We start from the raw sequence: 18,359 nt of genomic DNA on the forward strand, positions 1-18,359 counted from the left end.
GTATAGTTGCCTCACTGAGTGTTTTGACAGTCTTCCTGCTTCTGATGTACTTAAACAAAATTTCTCTGTGTGTTTGTCTCTTTTGCTAGTCGCTCTTTGAATTCTTTTTTTGCCTGCCTAATTATACTTTTACACTTGACCTGCCAGAGGATTTGACTTCCATTTTTTAAATGATGCCTTTTGCTAGTTTGGTTAGCCATGGTGGCATTTTTTTGGCCCTCTTACTGTGTTTTGTTTTATTTGTTTGTTTGTTTTTTTATTTATTGGGGGGGGGGGTATACATATAGTTTGAGCCTCTATTATGGTATTTTTAAAAAAAGTTTCCAGGCAGTTTGCAGGCATTTGACTCTTGTGACTGTTCCTTTTAATTTCCATTTAACTAGCTTCCTCATTTTTGTGTAGTTCCCCTTTTTGAAATTAAATGCTACTGTGGTGGATTTATGCAGTATTTTCCCCCCTACAAGGATGTTAACTTTAATTCCATTATGGTTGCTGTGTTTGGGCTGTTCGGCTATATTTAACTCTCGGACCAGATCCTGTGCACCACTTAGGACTAAATCAAGAACTGCCTCTCCTCGTTTGGGTGCTAGGACTAGTTGCTCCAAGAAGCAGTCATTAATTGTGTCTAGAAATGTTATCTCTGCATTCCAGCCTGAGGTGACATGTACCCAGCCAATATGGGAATAGTTGAAATCCCCCATTAATATTGGGTTTTCTGTTTTTGGAGCCTCTCTAATCTCCCTGAGCATTTCACAATCACCATCAGCTAGTCAGGAGGTTGGTAGTATATTCCTTCTGCTATACCCTTATTATTCAAGCATGGAATTTCTATTCACAGAGATTATGTGGTACTGTTGATTCATTTAACATTTTTGCTATATGTGACTCTGCTTTCTTTCACATATAGTGTCACTCACTCACTAGAGTGACTTACTCTCATTCCTATATATTTTGTACCCTCATATTAATGTGTCCCATTAATTTTCTTTGTTCTGCCAAGTTCCTGTCATGCCGGCTATATCAATATCTTCATTTAATACCAGGCACTCAAGTTCACCCATCATAGTACTTAGAGTTCTAGCATTTGTATACAAGCACTTATAAAATTGTGCTCCTCCACACCCCCTCCAGCCCTTAGTTTAAAAACTCTTCTACCACCTTTTTAATTTTATATGCCAGCAGTATAGTTCTGTTTTGGTTTAGGTAGAGCCCTTCCTTTATAGGCTCCTCCTTTCCTCAAAGGTTCCCCAGTTCCTAGTAAACTTAAATCCCTCCTCTCAACTCCATTGTCTCATCCATGCATAGAGACCCTACAGTTCTGCCTGTCTAACTAGCCTTGCTCATGGAACTGGAAGTATTTGAAAGAATACAGTCCAGAATCTCCATGGTAGCAATCAATTACCTAGCAGTCTAAATTTGACCTCCAGGACCTCTCTCCTGTCTCTCCCTGTGTCATTGGTACCTACATGAACCACAACCACTGACTCCTCCCCAGCACTACACATAAATTTATCTAGATATCTTGAGAGGTCCATAATCTTCACACATGCAGGAAATTCACCATACAGTTCTCCTGGTCATCACAAAACCAACTATCTGTATTTCTAATAATCAAATCCCCCATTACTATTATTTGTCTCTTCCTAATAACTTGGAGGGGTATCCTAAGTGCAAGAGTGTACCGTCACATCATCTGTAAGGAGGGTCCCAAGGATGGGCTCATTTCCCTCTGCTCCAGCTTGTTGTCCAAGCCTGAGACTTTCATCTTCCTCAACAGCACAGAGGCTGTCAGACTGGGAGTGGAACCACTCTACAATGTCCCTGAAAGTCTCATCTATATAGATTATAAAGCACTGTAATTTTTTGCTTCCTTCATTTTGGACAGGTAAAAATTTAAACATATGACATTGCAGAAAGGAAAGAATACTTTTCATGTTCTGGTGATTAATTTGATTGAGCTTGTGCAGCTAATAAAAGAAGTTCATTTTATAAAAAGATGGCTTTGTTTAAGAGCACAAGATGAGTTTAGCTCATTGCATTATGAGTTTTCAGTTTTAGAAAGTGTGTATTGGGGAGGGGTGGGAAACCTGGAATTGCTCTGCTTACTGTATGTAAGCTGTGTGCATATGGAGGCTAATTTTTCAGTAGTGAACATGCGTGAAACTGTGCTTAATTTTCCACATACAAATTGAATATTTGCACATGCCCCAATAAATGAATACCCTCTTTCTGGGGTGCTTTGTATATATATGTATCTTATTGGAGACTACCTATTATTATGTTTGCCCAAATTTTCCCATTTTAAGACCCTGGTTTCAGTTGCTTGTAATTTGGGCATGTACACACTACAAACGTAAGTGACCTATGTTGGCGCAACTTACAGCCACCACAGTAATTACTGCAATGGTTCATGTCCACACTGCCCTCCTTCTGTTGGTGGTGCACATCCTCACCAGGAGCACTTCCACCGACTTAAAAGGGGCAGTGTGGGGGACTGAGAGCCCAGGCTGTCTGCTCCATCCAAGTTGGGATCCTGGGCAGCAGGGTGGGAGGGAGCTGGGAGCCCATCAGGCAGCCCGGATGACAGCTTCGGTGGGAGCTGGAGCCAGGGGTGAGAGCAGGGAGCTTGGGCAGCAGCCTGGCTGAGAGCAGTGAGCCCAGGGACACTAACTGGAGCACCCCACCCATCCCAGGGTGACAGCGTAAGCTGTGAGCAGCCTTCCTGTCAATTTCATGGCTCCAGCATGGAGTCATGAACTTGAGAAGAATGACAGCCAACAACCAATGTAAGTAACCTGTAGTGTCTACACGGATGCTGCATTGCCCTAACTACACTGATGTAAGCCCTATGCCTCTCATGGACATGGAGATATGGTGGTGTAGTAGGGCACTTATATTAGTCAGAGCAAGGCTGTAGTGTGTACACTGACATAATTAAGTCGACATAAGCTCCCTTGCATCAACCTAAATCTGTAGTATAAACCAGGTCTTTGCAAAACTTTAACTATTTGGTTGAAATTTTCCATGCTACTTGTCCTTCTCATGCTGAATTGCTCAGGATAATTTCAGCCAAAATGGTTCAGCTATTTCTGAGAACAAGGTTAGGGAAAAATACATTATTTTGTCTGTGTTAAAAAATTTTGGTGACCTTTCTTTGAAAAGCTGTAGTGCCCCATGTTTTGGATTGGGACTGCCAAAACTGCCCAGATTTGGCCAAGTTACAAGCCTCGTTTAAAAAAAAAAAATCACAATTCATACGTGCTTGGAGACTTGCTAGACCTTTGCAGCTAAATTCCCTGAAGATTCTGTGCACAATGAGCATGCTCCAGCCTGAGGCAAAGTAGGATTTTCCCCTCTGATTGCAGCTCTAGGCTGGGCCAGGAACTGGAACGGAGATCAGCAAGCCTGTCTTTCCTGAACTCTGTGACCCCCTGCTGGTCCAAGGCACCACAGAGAAGGAAACTTCCTTATATGACTGGAGTAGGCTGGAGTAGATTAGGACAGCAAGCCCTGGCGGGGCGGGGATACGGGAGGCGGGGAGGACTAGGATTAACTTGGTAATGAGACTTGGAGCTGGGGTGGGAGGAGACTGGTGACATGATCTGTGGGGGGATGACTGGAGGCTGGGCGTGGGGAAGAGACAGATCAGATGTGGCACTGGTTGAGTGGGGGAGCTGGGAGCGGAGGAGAGACTGGGACTGGTTAGGCAGTGAGAATGGGATTGGGATGAGTAGGAGATTAAAGGAAGAGAACAGATTGTCATCATTAAGGATGTTGAATGATGCTTAGCAGAATTGGATTCTAGCCCTGTCTCTGCCACAGAATTCCTGTGTGATGCTGTGTCCTCTTTTTCTGGGTGTTCAGCCTGAGTCCCTAATGCCTGAATTGTAGAAGTGTTGACACTTAGAGTTGCAGTTGAAGTCTATGGGAGTATGACAAACTGGGAATATGTCTGTTATTTCTTATGAATATCTGTTTCCTTATTCAGTTGTGTATTGTTGCCTGCCTGAATGCGTAGAGTTAAATCAAAGGAGGCTTTAAAGGGGTTGTTGAGAGGCCAAGCAGGAAAGGTAATGTAATGACAGGATAAGACAGCCTCATAGGTACCTACCTTCAAGGGATTTAAGATAACAATGGCTGGGCCATCATTGGAGGAGAGAAGTTACCTAGATGGCTCCATCCAGGTGAGAATGTTTTACCCTTCCCAAGGCTAAACCTATAATCAAAATTTTTTATTTGTGCTATGCCTAGTCTTTTTCTACCTGTTTTAACACACCTTACCTTTGCTCCGGTGAATGTTAGCCAGATTGCATTGCAGTGGTGGTGAACTAGCAAGAAATATAGAATAAAGGAAAATCTCTGCATCTTTAGGATTGTGTTTGCCTGCAAAAAATCTACCTTAAGTTTGTTGTAGAGGTCAGACATCTGTAGCAATGAATTACAAGATGCAGATGAGAAAAAATAATTTTTAAAAGGTAGAAGAATTTTAAGATGTTCTGTGCTTTTCTATTACATTTTGGAAACAATACTAGCCACTTTGTTTATAGCTTTCTCATAAAAATGCATTTTTATATGTTTAAACACTGGCAATATAGTGAATGCAACAGTGATGGCTTAAGTGTAAAATAATGCATTTATGAATAAACTTATACAAGTCACAAAGTATAATGACAGTATTAGACTTATTGACAAACACAGTCATCAGGCATATGGTGTTTTATTCCTTCTTATGTTTTCAACTGTATTTGAAGGTGGCAGTGAAAGACTACTAGGACTAACTTAGTTACAAAATTACCAGAAAAATCATTTTTATTGTAATTATATTTAAAATCAGACTAGAAAAGAACTTCATGGGATAGCTTTTCTTCTTGATGCACACATTTAAATCCCATACATATGATGCTCACCTCAGAAAAATATACATATACAAATTTTGATAGGGAGTTGAGAAGGCAGATAACTTTAAAAAAAAAAAAAGAGGTTTTTCCATGGAATGTATTTTTAGAGTTTTATACTTTTAAAGTAATGATATCTTAGTCTAAATCTAGTAATACGCTCATACAGATATTGTCAATTTCAGCTATTCTGCCTTTAGTTTTCTGTAGTAGTAAAGGATATTGTGAAAGGAAATAGAAAGTGGTATTTGTGTACTCTTTTTAGTAAAGTTAGCTGTCCTACATGTAACTCATATTATACCCTTTCTCTGTTTATTTCAAAAGCCTTAAGTGGGGCAAAATCTCAGTTCCATCAGTTGACTCTCCAATTTTCATTACTAGATACTAATATTTACATACTTGTAGATACTAATATTTACATACTTGATCAGATCTTCTATAGCTGGAGACCAGAATGCACTTCGTAAAGAATTTTAAAATAACCAGTTTTTACACTATCTAAATACAACTCTATGCTCTTATGTTCTTTCCACTGTCTTTGATGCACCAGCAGTTAACAAACACTATTCCCAGAACTGTGCTTGTTCCTGCTGACCTTTCTAATCATGCAAATGCACACCTCCAATAAATGAAACAGAGCTTTGTTGGCTTGAGCACCACTAGAAATCTAGGAACAGAAACAACTTCTTAATAAAATGGCACAGGTAGGATAAATTATGCTTGGTGCAGGTATGGCCATACTTAGCTGTCTAGATTGGATCTTTAAAGTTATATGCCAATTAGAAGCCAGGATATTTTTAAAGAGGTAACTATTAGCTTTGCACTAAATAGGCCAGCCATTCATATGCTAATGCAGGAAGTTCTGCAGGCAGGGCCATGGATCAGCTGACCAAATGTCTCATAAGCCCTCTTTAATATTACTTCCTTCGCAAATTTTCTCTTGTTTTTTTCTCTTTGCTTTCTTTTCAGTTCTCATTTTAATCTTCTTAACATTTTCCTCACGAATATACATGCCATATAAAAGAGAGAGTGCCTTATACAATGTAGTGTGTTCATTCAAATATATTCATTATTACACACTGTTTGTACTCTTTGTCAAACTGTTTTTAATTCTGTATAATTTATATGCTAAAACTTAAGGATTCAGAAAAATAAAACCACAAGGTTGTACATATTCAGCCCAGTGATGACATGCATTCTCTTTCAAACATCTGTCTACAGCTCTATACATTAAGTATGTGAGCTCCCAGAACTTATCCCATGATGCACTTATACTTCTATAGATCGTTATTTCATTTTTTTTGTTGTTGTTAAACCATTCATTTTATAACTTTATAAGATGTTATCTGATAGGGAAGTCAAGGCGGATTATTGTTGCAGAAATAAATGGTAGTTTATATGTTTGCACAAAATAAGAATTAATAGAGCCCTTTTCTGTATCTTAACAGATGCTGAAAGTGAAGACGCTAGTTCATCTGCTCTACCTACCCAAGTATCTCGGCCATCATCATCTACATACGATGCAAACGTGCCAACTAGTAATTATACTGGCATACATATCCCACCTGGTGCACATGCTCCAGCCAACACTCCAGCTGAAGTACCTCATAGCACAGGTATGTCGCATTATATCCAAGAACACAGATTTACTTTTACTGTGAGGTGCTTTGCTATTCCATTGTAGCCTCCTTTCCAGTTATATGTAAAGTATAATAAGGCTGCAATATTGTATGTGTTAGAGGCAACTTTTATAGTTAATACTTCATAAATTACCATGCTAATCCTCATGTTTTTGGACACTTGTGACTTTCTGAAACTTTCACTTGTTGGGCTGAAACTTTCTATAATTGGTCTCTGCTTGAAAGTGATTTTTGTTAAAAGTTTGGCAAAATGGTGTTGGTCTTTGACTAGAGGGGATAGTGACAAGAATTTACTTTTCCCATTATTAACAAATATTTCATAGAATCATAGAATATCAGGATTGGAAGGGACCTCAGGAGATCTAGTCCAACCCCCTGCTCCAAGCAGGGCCGATCCCCAATTAAATCATCCCAGCCAGGGCTTTGTCAAGCCTGACCTTTAAAAACTTCTAAGGAAGGAGATTCCACCACCTCCCTAGGTAACGCATTCCAGTGTTTCACCACCCTCCTAGTGAAAAAGTTTTTCCTAATATCCAACCTAAATCTCCCCCACTGCAACTTGAGACCATTAGTCCTCGTTCTGTCATCTGCTACCACTGAGAACAGTCTAGAGCCATCCTCTTTGGAACCCCCTTTCAGGTAGTTGAAAGCAGCTATCGAATCCCCCCTCATTCTTCTCTTCCGTAGACTAAACATCCCCAGTTCCCTCAGCCTCTCCTCATAACTCATGTGTTCCAGTCCCCTAATCATTTTTGTTGCCCTCCGCTGAACGTTTTCCAATTTTTCCACATCCTTCTTGTAGTGTGGGGCCCAAAACTGGACACAGTACTCCAGATGAGGCCTCACCAGTGTCGAATAGAGGGGAACGATCACGTCCCTCGATCTGCTGGCAATGCCCCTACTTATACATCCCAAAATGCCATTGGCCTTCTTGGCAACAAGGGCACACTGTTGACTCATATCCAGCTTCTCGTCCACTGTAACCCCTGGGTCCTTCTCTGCAGAACTGCTGCCTAGCCATTTGGTCCCTAGTCTGTAGCGGTGCATTGGATTCTTCCGTCCTAAGTGCAGGACTCTGCATTTGTCCTTGATGAACCTCATCAGATTTCTTTTGGCCCAATCCTCCATTTTGTCTAGGTCCCTCTGTATCCTATCCCTACCCTCCAGCATATCTACCTCTCCTCCCAGTTTAGTGTCATCTGCAGACTTGCTGAGGGTGCAATCCACACCATCCTCCAGATCATTTATGAAGATATTGAACAAAAGCGGCCCCAGGACCGACCCTTGGGGCACTCCACTTGATACCGGCTGCCAACTAGACATGGATCCATTGATCACTACCCGTTGAGCCCGACAATCTAGCCAGCTTTCTATCCACCTTATAGTCCATTCATCCAGCCCATACTTCTTTAACTTGCTGGCAAGAATACTGTGGGAGACAGTGTCAAAAGCTTTGCTAAAGTCAAGGAACAACACGTCCACTGCTTTCCCTTCATCCACAGAACCAGTTATCTCGTCATAGAAGGCAATTAGATTAGTCAGGCATGATTTGCCCTTGGTGAATCCATGCTGACTGTTCCTGATCACTTTCCTCTCCGCTAAGTGCTTCAGAATTGATTCCTTGAGGACCTGCTCCATGATTTTTCCAGGGACTGAGGTGAGGCTGACTGGCCTGTAGTTCCCAGGATCCTCCTTCTTCCCTTTTGTAAAGATGGGCACTACATTAGCCTTTTTCCAGTCGTCCGGGACTTCCCCCGATCGCCATGAGTTTTCAAAGATTTGTGGACAAGTCAATGAAAGTATCTACTCTGTGGGCAAGTGGCAGTCAAAAAATCTAACCAAAATGCAGAGTGTTAAGAAAGGTCTAGAAAATATGACTGAAATATTAAGATGTATTGATTTAAATCTCTGTACATCCTCAGTTGGAATACAGTGCTTAGTTCTCGTGACCCATCTCAAAGAGATGTAAAAGAAATAGAAGGGGCATAGGAAGGCTCCCATACGAGGAGAAATTTAAAAGATTGAAAAGAAATTTACTTAAGAGAGCAGAGGAATAAGGGGACAGGATAGAGGTATATACCAACTAATGAATGTGATACAGAAGGTGAATTGGACGCTCCCACTTGCCGTTTCTCATTATACAAGATTAAGAAGACCATCAATAGAATTAAAAGGCAACACATTTATAACTGATAAAAGGAAACACTGTTGACATTGTGCATAATTAGCCTTTGGCAACACATTATCACAAGATGTAAAAAAGATGTTTATATGGGTAATGGGTACACTCACAGTTAAAACAGAATAAGCAAAATTGTTTACCCTAAAACATATAAAACCCTCATAGTGTGGACATAGCATATCCATTCGCTGACAAAGCTGATGGTGAAAGTTCCCGTGTGGGCAATTAAATCTGTTCCAATTGGTAAAAGTGCACAAGAGTTTGAGTTATTCTAATGCATCTTTGGAGCTTTGCAACTCCCATTTGAATACCTCCATTGATGCCTGGTTTATTAACTTTTCTCATCTTCAAATCCCTCCACCCAGATACATCCTTTTCCTACGTTTGGGACCATATCTAATGGAGTGTCTTCGCCCTTCTGCTCTTCCAACAATGCTATGCTTGCTGCCCTGTTCACTGAATAGCAGCTATGAAACTGACAAGTGTGTCAATTTCACTTAGCTGCTCCACAGCAAGGAGCCTGCCAGCCCTGGGAGCCCCAGCTGGAGCCAGGATTCTCAGGGTTGCTAGGCTCCATGCTCCAGCTCGGGTTCTGTTGGCTGGCAGGCTACCTTTTGTGGTGAGGGGAGCCTGTAAGGGGTTGGAAGGCTCCCTGCCATAGAGCCTAGCAGCACCAAGAGTCCTGGCTCCAGCGATGGCTCCCAAGATTCTCTCCTATCTTTCCAGTATAACTTCTTTGTCTTTCTCTACATACTCCCATTGCAGCATGCATTGTTCCTCTGGTTGCGTCACCTGTGATTGGCTCTTTTTTAAGACTTTTCTTTCTTCACTCAGTTTCCATGTGCCTGGCTGTATCCACTCTTCTGTCCTTGATCATCTTGATCCAAGTGAAGTTATCGCAGCTTCCCATCAGACATCTCTAAAGCAAGCCCATTGTTCCTCTATGTCATCATTTGTTACCTGCAATTCTTCAGATTCATTGGACTGCTGGATTTTAAACTCCCTCCTTCCATCAAATATCATCTCTTTTCTTGTTAACTTGTCTTTTAGCTTGATTCTAACTGTTCCAATGGCAAGGTAGTGGTTACTTCCTGCGTCAGAATTTTTAAAAGATCTTGCATCCTGCAGTGATCATCTGTGCCATCTGTTTAGGCAGCATTATCCAATTGTTTCTCAGCAATTCCATCATTTGACTTGCCTGGTAGTTTGTGTTTCCTGAGATGAGGGGAAAGTACCCCCACCAATGGCACAAGTTATACATGCTGCACATCTCAGTGAATCTTTTACCATTTTCTATCTGCCCCTCAATTCCATGTCTATGAAGTGATCAGATCCGAGACTGCCATTACCACCTTGAGCATTCATATCACCCAGAACTACATCATAAGCATAGACCTGGTTTAGTACATCTTGCAACTTGTTGTAGAATGCACCCTTTGCTTGTTCATCAATATCATTGGTAAGTGTGTAACACTGGATGGTAGTTACTTAGCATGATTTGTAACAAAACGTGCTCTTATAATTCATGAGTTGACTGGTTCCCATTCGTGTAGAGCTTGTGTTGCCTTTTGGTCAAGGACTATTCCAACTATCTCTTTAGGAGTATCATGAATAGAGTACCATGATACCAAGTGAATTGATTTCAGAGTAACAGCCGTGTTAGTCTGTATTCGCAAAAAGAAAAGGAGTAGTTGTGGCACCTTAGAGACTAACCAATTTATTTGAGCATGGTGAGCTGTAGCTCACGAAAGCTTATGCTCAAATAAATTGGTTAGTCTCTAAGGTGCCACAAGTACTCCTTTTCTTTCAACTGAATTGAGTATTCCACATTCAGTCCATCTCATTTTCTCCCTCTGGGAATACCACTATTGAATTGAGTCTGACTCTTAATTACTTGACTCAGTTTCCCAGTGAACCCACATGGTTCTCACATTCCAACACCTAATTTTAGCTGTTAGGATCTCTTGTTTCAGGTGATGAACTCCTTAACAGTTTACGTCTACCACCGTCAGACCTCCATTTGAACTCAGTGATTCCAAAAGGCTGAGGTCTCCTTCAAGCTAGCTAACTGAGACAGACTCTCCTGTATCTGGGTTTTTCCATAACTACAACTTTTTTAGATAAACTGGTAGTTCATCTAACTCACAACCTTAGATCCATGACTCCTTATCCTATATGGGGTTCCTTCATCCACCATCCGAGACACACAACTGGTAGTTTAGGATGCCCAGGGTAATGGCATGGTTGTAGGGTAATAAGGGGTTGTCTGCATGTGTTTTGGCGGGGGGGAGTTGGTCTCACACAGAACTACCCTTATCTCAGGGGTCAGAGAAAGATTTGAGATAGAGAAGTGCTGTCTCTCTCACTGAGAGCACAAGACTTCGGAGTGAGAATTGTATTTTCAAAGGAGCACAATCCCAGATAAAAAATGTTCCTTTTCATTATGCAACCATCATGTGGAACAACTTTTCTGTATCTCTTCATGTCTCAATCCTTAACTCTTTTTCTTGGCCTGAAATTCTTAACCCTCTTTGAGAATAAACAAATGCTACTTCTATTCTCTCCTCCCCAATCCGTTTGCTTTCTCCTAGTTCCTTGTACTAATTTTCCCTAAAACTCTGAATCTGGTGACCACCTGTTCCCACTGGACCTTTTTTCACACCAACTTTTCTGTACCTGTTACTTCTATGAAATATTGTACTGAAATAGCTGTTCTTGAATGCGTCTTGATTTCGTCTTCATGAAAGGTGCTATTTAGAAATATTTAAACATTCGTAGCCAACAGATTATTTTTCAGAAGCACTTTATAAATGTTTCTGAAGTTCTCCTAAAGTTTCCTTCAGTTATAATTATTTCCGATTAAAAGCCAGTATGGGATTGTTTACACTGTAAGTAACACAATTAAACCTCCTGTTAACAACTTGCTTTTTAAGTCTATAATTAAAAGTAACATAGTATAATTCCACTGTTGTTTCGCTGATTTGCAGGTGTAACAAGTAATACCATTCAACCCACTCCACAGAATATCCCAGCTGTAGATCCTTCTCTTTACAATGCTCAATCTGCAGGTAAGACAGTGGCATTTATGTTTTTGCTTATGACTTATTTTGCACAAAAAATAGTTTGAGGAGAAACCGAATAAAATTTCAGTAATGTTGACAATTCATAAATAAAGAGTATTGCTGTTTGGAGGTAGGGACTGCCTTTCTGTGCTTGATGCCATCACCTAGCACATTCTGAGTGCTAATGAAATGCAAACAGTTTTAAAACTGTTGTTATTACCCTGATATATAACTCTTGGCTATTACCTCATTAAATCCCCTAGCTAACCAAAGCATGGTCTGTACTTAGAACAATGTTTCTGAAAACCCCAGGTGCTGCAAAAGGTAGAGTTGGGCGATTTAGGTAGGTAATACTCATCCTCTGAATTGGTATTGAACTAATGAGCTATTATTGTGATAGGGACTCTGTGCTGCTATTTTTCAAATGAGTTTTAGAACCATCCAGTTCAGTCAAAATGATTATTCTGGTGGTGTGGCTAAATTCCATGTTGGGTAATCATGGAACATTCCACCTACCTAAAATGGCCCTCACAGGGTCAATTTAAGTTATTATTCAATTCCTTCCTAAAATAATCACACAAAAAAGACATTTCTGTAGTGTCTCTGCTGCAGAATACCTGTCGTATTTCACACCAGAGACAGCACGCCGCTGCCACTCCAGCTGAACCCCCCTCCCCACCCGAGAGAAGGGGTACCTGTCGGCCCGCTTCCCTGGATGGGGGGAGTGGAAGGACCCAGCCCCCAGACCCAGCCGCTTGCTGTTTGTCTGTGGACCCGTCTCCGGCTGAGAGGATTTCTTATCATCCGCTCCGGTATCCCTGGAATGCGAAAAAGAAAGCCCGGAACAGACAGAGAAACAGCCATCTACTGGAGGAACACCGCCCGGGGAATCTACAAAGTGCCGTGGAGGAGGCCCAAGACTGAGTAACTTTCGAACTGTGCTCTCATGTGGGGGGAGGCCTTGACTGTGTCGTGATTGTGTTTGTAGGGACACAGGGGGTGTGGCACAGAGCTGCCCCCCGATCCATCTGTGTCCTCCCAACCCCCACACTACTATCCTCATCACTGCCCCCTCCATCGTCATTGCTGGCTGTTTAATATCTGCCTCTGGACTTAGCTGCTCGCCCTGATTCCACCGTGTGGGCCAGAAGCACCAGCCAACCAAACAGGACTCTCTGGACAAGCGTATGTGAACTCCGAGGCAACCGTCGTGGCGGGTGCCAGTGGGGAGAACCCCGGGGTGACGGAAGGCGTCCTCTCCTCCATGTTCGAGGAGATCGAGACCCCTAGATCTGACCCCTCAGGGGGAGGACGACCTTTTGCGAGCAAACCTTGATTTGGGCGACCTCACTCCACCTCTCTTTTCCCCATGCTCCCTCCTCCAACTGCTGTTTCTGCTCCCACCTCCAAGGAGCCCCTGGACTCCTCCATCGACCCAGCCGCTGATGGCACCCCACTGACGACCACCGAACCTGGGGCACCCCCCCGTTGGTGCGGAGCAATCGATTTCCTTCCCGGGCGGGGGCCCAACAGAAGATAATCCACCTCCTGATGCTGTAGCCACTAAATCCGCCACAAAGCGCGTTCCCGGTATCACTGAGAGCTCCCTCCCTACCCCCTTAACCCTCGAGCCTGATCGGGAGGCGCCACCATCCAGCTGCTTGCCTCCCGAAACCCAGAACCTCGCCTCTGCCCCTGCCCCTACCCCTATCCAGTCTACCTCCTGCGATGTTATCGCCGCCCCCGGGGCTGTCTCCTTCCCTTTTCCAACCGATGACCCACAGGGAGCGGCATTTGCATTCTCCTGCCCCGACCCATTAGGGGCTGTTATTTTCCCTCCACCGCCCCCTATCGCCCCAGGGCTTGAGGCGGGCCTAGAAGCTCCAGCCCATCAGGCACCTCGTCGGGGGTCCGCACCCTGCTTGCCCGTTTTAGTGGGCCATAGGGCTGCACCAAGGGCCCTGCCAGGGAACAACCGAGAAACCGTAACCCCACCTCCCCCATGAGCTGCGAGGAGAGCTGCGGAAGTTTTTAGAGGATGTCCATGGCTCTCGCAACAAGGTACAGCTTGCTCTCCAGCGATGGGGGGATTTTTTTTCAAATCCTCCGGGCCACAAGGGCCCTCATGGGGGAAGGTAAAGGGACGGGGAAGCAGGATGCCGCAGCCTACTGGCGGGTTCGCGTCTTCCGTGACCAATTACTCACCTACGGGATGGGTCAGGGAATGTCGCGCGGCCCACTGGGGAATGCGAGCGTCCCTGCCAGCGAGGATCCCCCCCCCCCCCGGTCCTCCCCATGACACCTCTGACCATCACAACATTGAACACCCGGGTTGTAGGATGGCTCTCCGCAGGTCCCAGGTGCTCTCCTTCCTTCAGAAGGGAGGGTACTCTGTGATTTTCCTGCAGGAGACCCATACGGATCCGACCACCGAAGATAGTGGCGGCTGGAGTGGGGGGACAGGGTCTACTTTAGCCATTCCACGATTTGGCAGGCTGGAGCGGCGACCCTGTTCTCCCCCGACCTACGGCCCGAGGTGCTAGGGGTCGCCGAGGCCATGCAGGGTCGCCTGCTGCATCTCCGGGTCCATATTAGAGGGGCTCGTGGTTAACCTCGTTAACGTCTATGCCCCGACATCGGGCCCGGAACGGCTGCAATTCTATCAGCAGGCGTCCGCCTTCCTCGGCACCTTAGATTCTCACGAGTGCCTGGTCCTCGGAGGGGATTTTAATACCACCCTCGAGGAGCGAGACCGCTCGGGGACCAAGCAGTGCCCGGCCGCCGCGGACACCCTCCGGGAGATAGTTGAATATCACTCCCTAGTGGACATCTGGCGTGACCACCACCCGGGTGACACTTCCACGTTCACCTTTGTCGGGGTGGAAGCCCATCGGTCAAGCCACTCCCGGTTGGACCGCATTTATTTATCACGCTTCCATCTCTCACGAGCTCCCTCCTCCAGCATTCGGCTGGCCCCATTTTCTGACCATCACCTAGCCCCCGTGACAGCCTCCCTCTGTGCGGAGAGGCCGGGGCCGGCCTATTGACATTTTAACAACAGCCTGTTGGAGGATTAGGGCTTCGTGACGTCCTTCCGGGAATTCTGCCTGGCCTGGCGAGGGCAGCGGCGTGCCTTTCCCTCAGCGCGGCGATGGTGGTACCTGGGGAAGGTGCGCGCCCGGCTTTTCTGCCGCGACTACACCCAGGACACCAGCCGACGGAGAAATGCAGCGATAGAGCAGTTGAAACTGGAGGTCTTAAAGCTGGAGAGGCGTCTGGCCGCCAGCCTCGAAGACCCACTCCTCTGCAGAGCGTGCCGGGAGAAGAGGGAGGAGCTCCGGGCCCTTGAGGACCATCAGGCCCGGGGCACCTTTGTTCGATCCCGCATCCGCCTCCTTCGGGCGATGGATCGTGGCTCCTACTTCTTCTATGCCCTGGAGAAAACGAGGGGGGCCAAGAAACATGTCACCTGCCTCCTGGCAGACGACGGCACCCCCCTCACGGAACCGGCAGAGATGTGCGGGAGGGCCCAAGCCTTCTACGCAAGTCTTTTCTCCCCGGATCAACTGACCCTAGCACTTGGAGAGTGCTCTGGGAGGAGATCCCTACGGTCAGTGCGAGCGACCGAGACCGGCTAGAGTTGTCTCTCGCTCTGGCCGTGTTCTCGGAAGCCCTCCATCGTATGCCCACTAATAAGTCTCCAGGCATGGACGAGCTGACCGTGGAGTTCTACCGCATGTTTTGGGACGTCCTTGCCCAGACCTAGTCACCATCTGGGCCGAGTCTCTGCAAAGCGGGGTCCTCCCTCTTTCATGCAGGCGAGCTGTGCTCGCCTTATTGCCGAAGAAGGGGGACCTCCGCGATTTACGAAATTGGCATCCCGTCTCGCTCCTCAGCACGGACTACAAAATCGTAGCGAAAGCAATCTCGCTGCGGCTAGGGTCTGTGCTGGTGGACGTGATCCACCCAGACCAGACCTACACCATCCCGGACCGCAGTATCTTTGATAACCTATTTCTGGTTCGGGACCTTTTGGAACTCGGGCGTAGAGACGATCTGTCATTCGCCCTCCTGTCCCTAGATCAGGAGAAGGCGTTGGATAGGGTGGACCACGGGTACCTTCTGAGCACTCTGCAGGCGTTTGGCTTCGGACCCCAGTTTGTGGGTTTTCTCCGGGTGCTGTACACTTCCACAGAGTGTCTGGTTAAGCTCAACTGGACCCTGACCAAACCGGTCAGCTTCAGGCAAGGAGTACGGCAGGGGTGCCCCCTCTCGGGCCAGCTGTACGCTCTGATGATCAAGCCCTTCCTCTGTCTCCTCCGCAGGAGGTTGACAGGGTTGGTGCTGCGGGAGCCGGAGCTGCAGCTGGTCCTGTTGGCGTACGCTGATGACGTGCTCCTCGTGATCCAGGACCCCGGCGACTTGGCGCGGGTGGAGGCTTGCCAGGCCATCTGTTCAGCAGCCTCCCCTGCCCGGGTCAACTGGGTCAAGAGCTCTGGCTTGGCGGTAGGAGACTGGCGGCAGGCGAGCTCCCTCCCACCCGCGCTTCAGACCATCCGGTGGAGCGCGGGTCCGCTGCTGTACCTCGGCATTTACCTTTCTGCCACGCATCCCTCTCCACCGGAAAACTGGGAAAATTTAGAGGGCAGGGTGATAGAGCAGCTCCGGAAATGGACGGGACTACGCCAATGTCTCTCGGTCCGAGGGAGAGCGCTGATGCTTAATCAACTAGTCCTGTCCATGCTCTGGTACCGGCTGAACACCCTGGTCCCGGCCGCGGGTTTCCTGACCAACCTCCGGACATCAATTCTGGGGTTCTTTTGGTCAGGAACGCACTGGGCCCTTGTAGGGGTTCTTCATCTACCCCTGAAGGAAGGAGGACAGGGCCTGAAGTGTCTACACACTCAGGTCTGTGTCTTCCACCTCCAGGCCCTACAGAGGCTCCTCTGTCGTGCAGGCAGTTCGGCGTGGAGCGCACTGGCGCACGCCATCCTGCGCCGCATCCAAGGGCTCCGATATGACCGGCAGCTCTTTTATCTCCATCCGGGAGGTCTTCCGCGAGAACTCTCTGGGCTGCCGGTCTTTTACCAGGACCTCCTCCGGACTTGGAAACTGTTTTCAACAACCAGGTCCGTGGTGGCCACCGAGGGGGTAGTTCTCGCGGAGCCCCTGCTACACAACCCCCAGCTCCATGTGCAGGTGGCGGAGTCCCGCTCGGTGCGCCAGAGCTTGATCCTGGCAGAAGTCACGAGAGTCGGAGACCTCCTGGACTATGACTGGGGAGACTGGCTGGATCTCCTGACGCTTGCCTGGCGCATGGGGCTCTGCAGACCTCGCACCCCCCGGCGCATACTTCAGGAGGCGAAGGCCACTTTGCCGCCCGCTGCTCGAGCTTACCTCGACCGGGTCCTGCTCGAGGGCACGCCCTCTACCCCAGGCCCGCCGGACCTTTTAATTGGACCCCTGCCCCGCAGACCCAATCGACCCCCTCACCCCTTCACTGCGAGCTGGCTGTATGAACTGCAGCTGGTACGCTTCCAAACTGCGCCAAGGAAACATCTATACACGCTCGTGCTCCACACCCTTCACGCCCTCACCCTAGTGTCCTGCCCCGACACAAAGTGGCGAGACCTTCTGCCACCTTTGGAAGGTGAGCAGCCCCGGTGGGCCAGCCTATATTCCAACTTGGTTCCGAGGCCCATCGGGGACATCAGTTGGCAGCTCCTTCAGGGAGCTGTGAGCACGGGCACGTACTTGGCGCGGTTCACCCCCGTCCCAGATACTTGTCCGTTTTGTGGTGTGAGGGAAACCCTGGCGCACGTACATTTGGAGTGCGCCAGGCTGCAGCCCCTGTTCCAGCTCCTCACAAATTTCCTGTTACGTTTTTGGTTGCATTTTTCCCCTCACCTTTTTATTTATGCACTCCCCATCCGTGGCCTCACAAAGTCGCGGGATCTCCTAGTTAACCTCCTCCTGGTCCTGGCTAAAATGGCCATCTATAAACCAGAGAGAGGAGGTTGGCCAATGGAGCTTCCTGTGACTGTGGGGCCGTTTTCCGATCCTCGGTCTGTTCACGTATCCGGGCAGAGTTCCTCTGGGTGGCGTCCACCAACTCCCTTGATGCTTTTGAGGAGTGGTGGGCGCTGTCTGAGGTTCTCTGCTCGGTGTCCCCGTCCGGGTCCCTTTGTCTGACCCTTTGATTGGGGGAGAGAGTAAGGGGCCCCAGCCCCAGCCATTGCTGCTGCGGACACCACCACCTCAGAGGGGTCCTTTCACACGTGGGTGCACGTGCCCCCCCCCCCAACCCCCCCCGATTGTCCACCCCCACAGCCTGCCCCTCTTGTTGGGTGCTTTCAGAGGAGGGAATTGTTGGTGACACTCGGGCGCGGCGCCAGATAACTCGAGGGGGTGGAAGACCACAAGAGTCGATGAAGCCCCCTCGCTCTGGGCCACCAGGTAACTCAGAAGGGTGGAAGACCACGAGAGTCGAGGAAGCCCCCAGCTCTGGGCCCAGGCAAGCTTGAACACTTCCCTCCCCTGAAGCTAATGAGAAAACAGTTGTGATTGGTTGCTGTGTTAC

General features: G+C 47.1%; 1 protein-coding gene across 1 annotated transcript in view; it reads left to right on the plus strand.

Moving 5' to 3' along the window:
• VTA1 (vesicle trafficking 1) overlaps window positions 1-18,359 on the plus strand; it is an 82,473-nt gene that overhangs the window by 47,580 nt on the left and 16,534 nt on the right. Inside the window, exons 6-7 of the mRNA XM_074948528.1 lie at window positions 6,344-6,511; window positions 11,705-11,785. Of these exons, the coding sequence (XP_074804629.1) occupies window positions 6,344-6,511; window positions 11,705-11,785 (249 nt within the window). The remainder of the gene's footprint in view (window positions 1-6,343; window positions 6,512-11,704; window positions 11,786-18,359) is intronic.

This window comes from Natator depressus, chromosome 3 (assembly GCF_965152275.1).
Source record: "Natator depressus isolate rNatDep1 chromosome 3, rNatDep2.hap1, whole genome shotgun sequence".
NCBI lineage: Eukaryota > Metazoa > Chordata > Testudines > Cheloniidae > Natator > Natator depressus.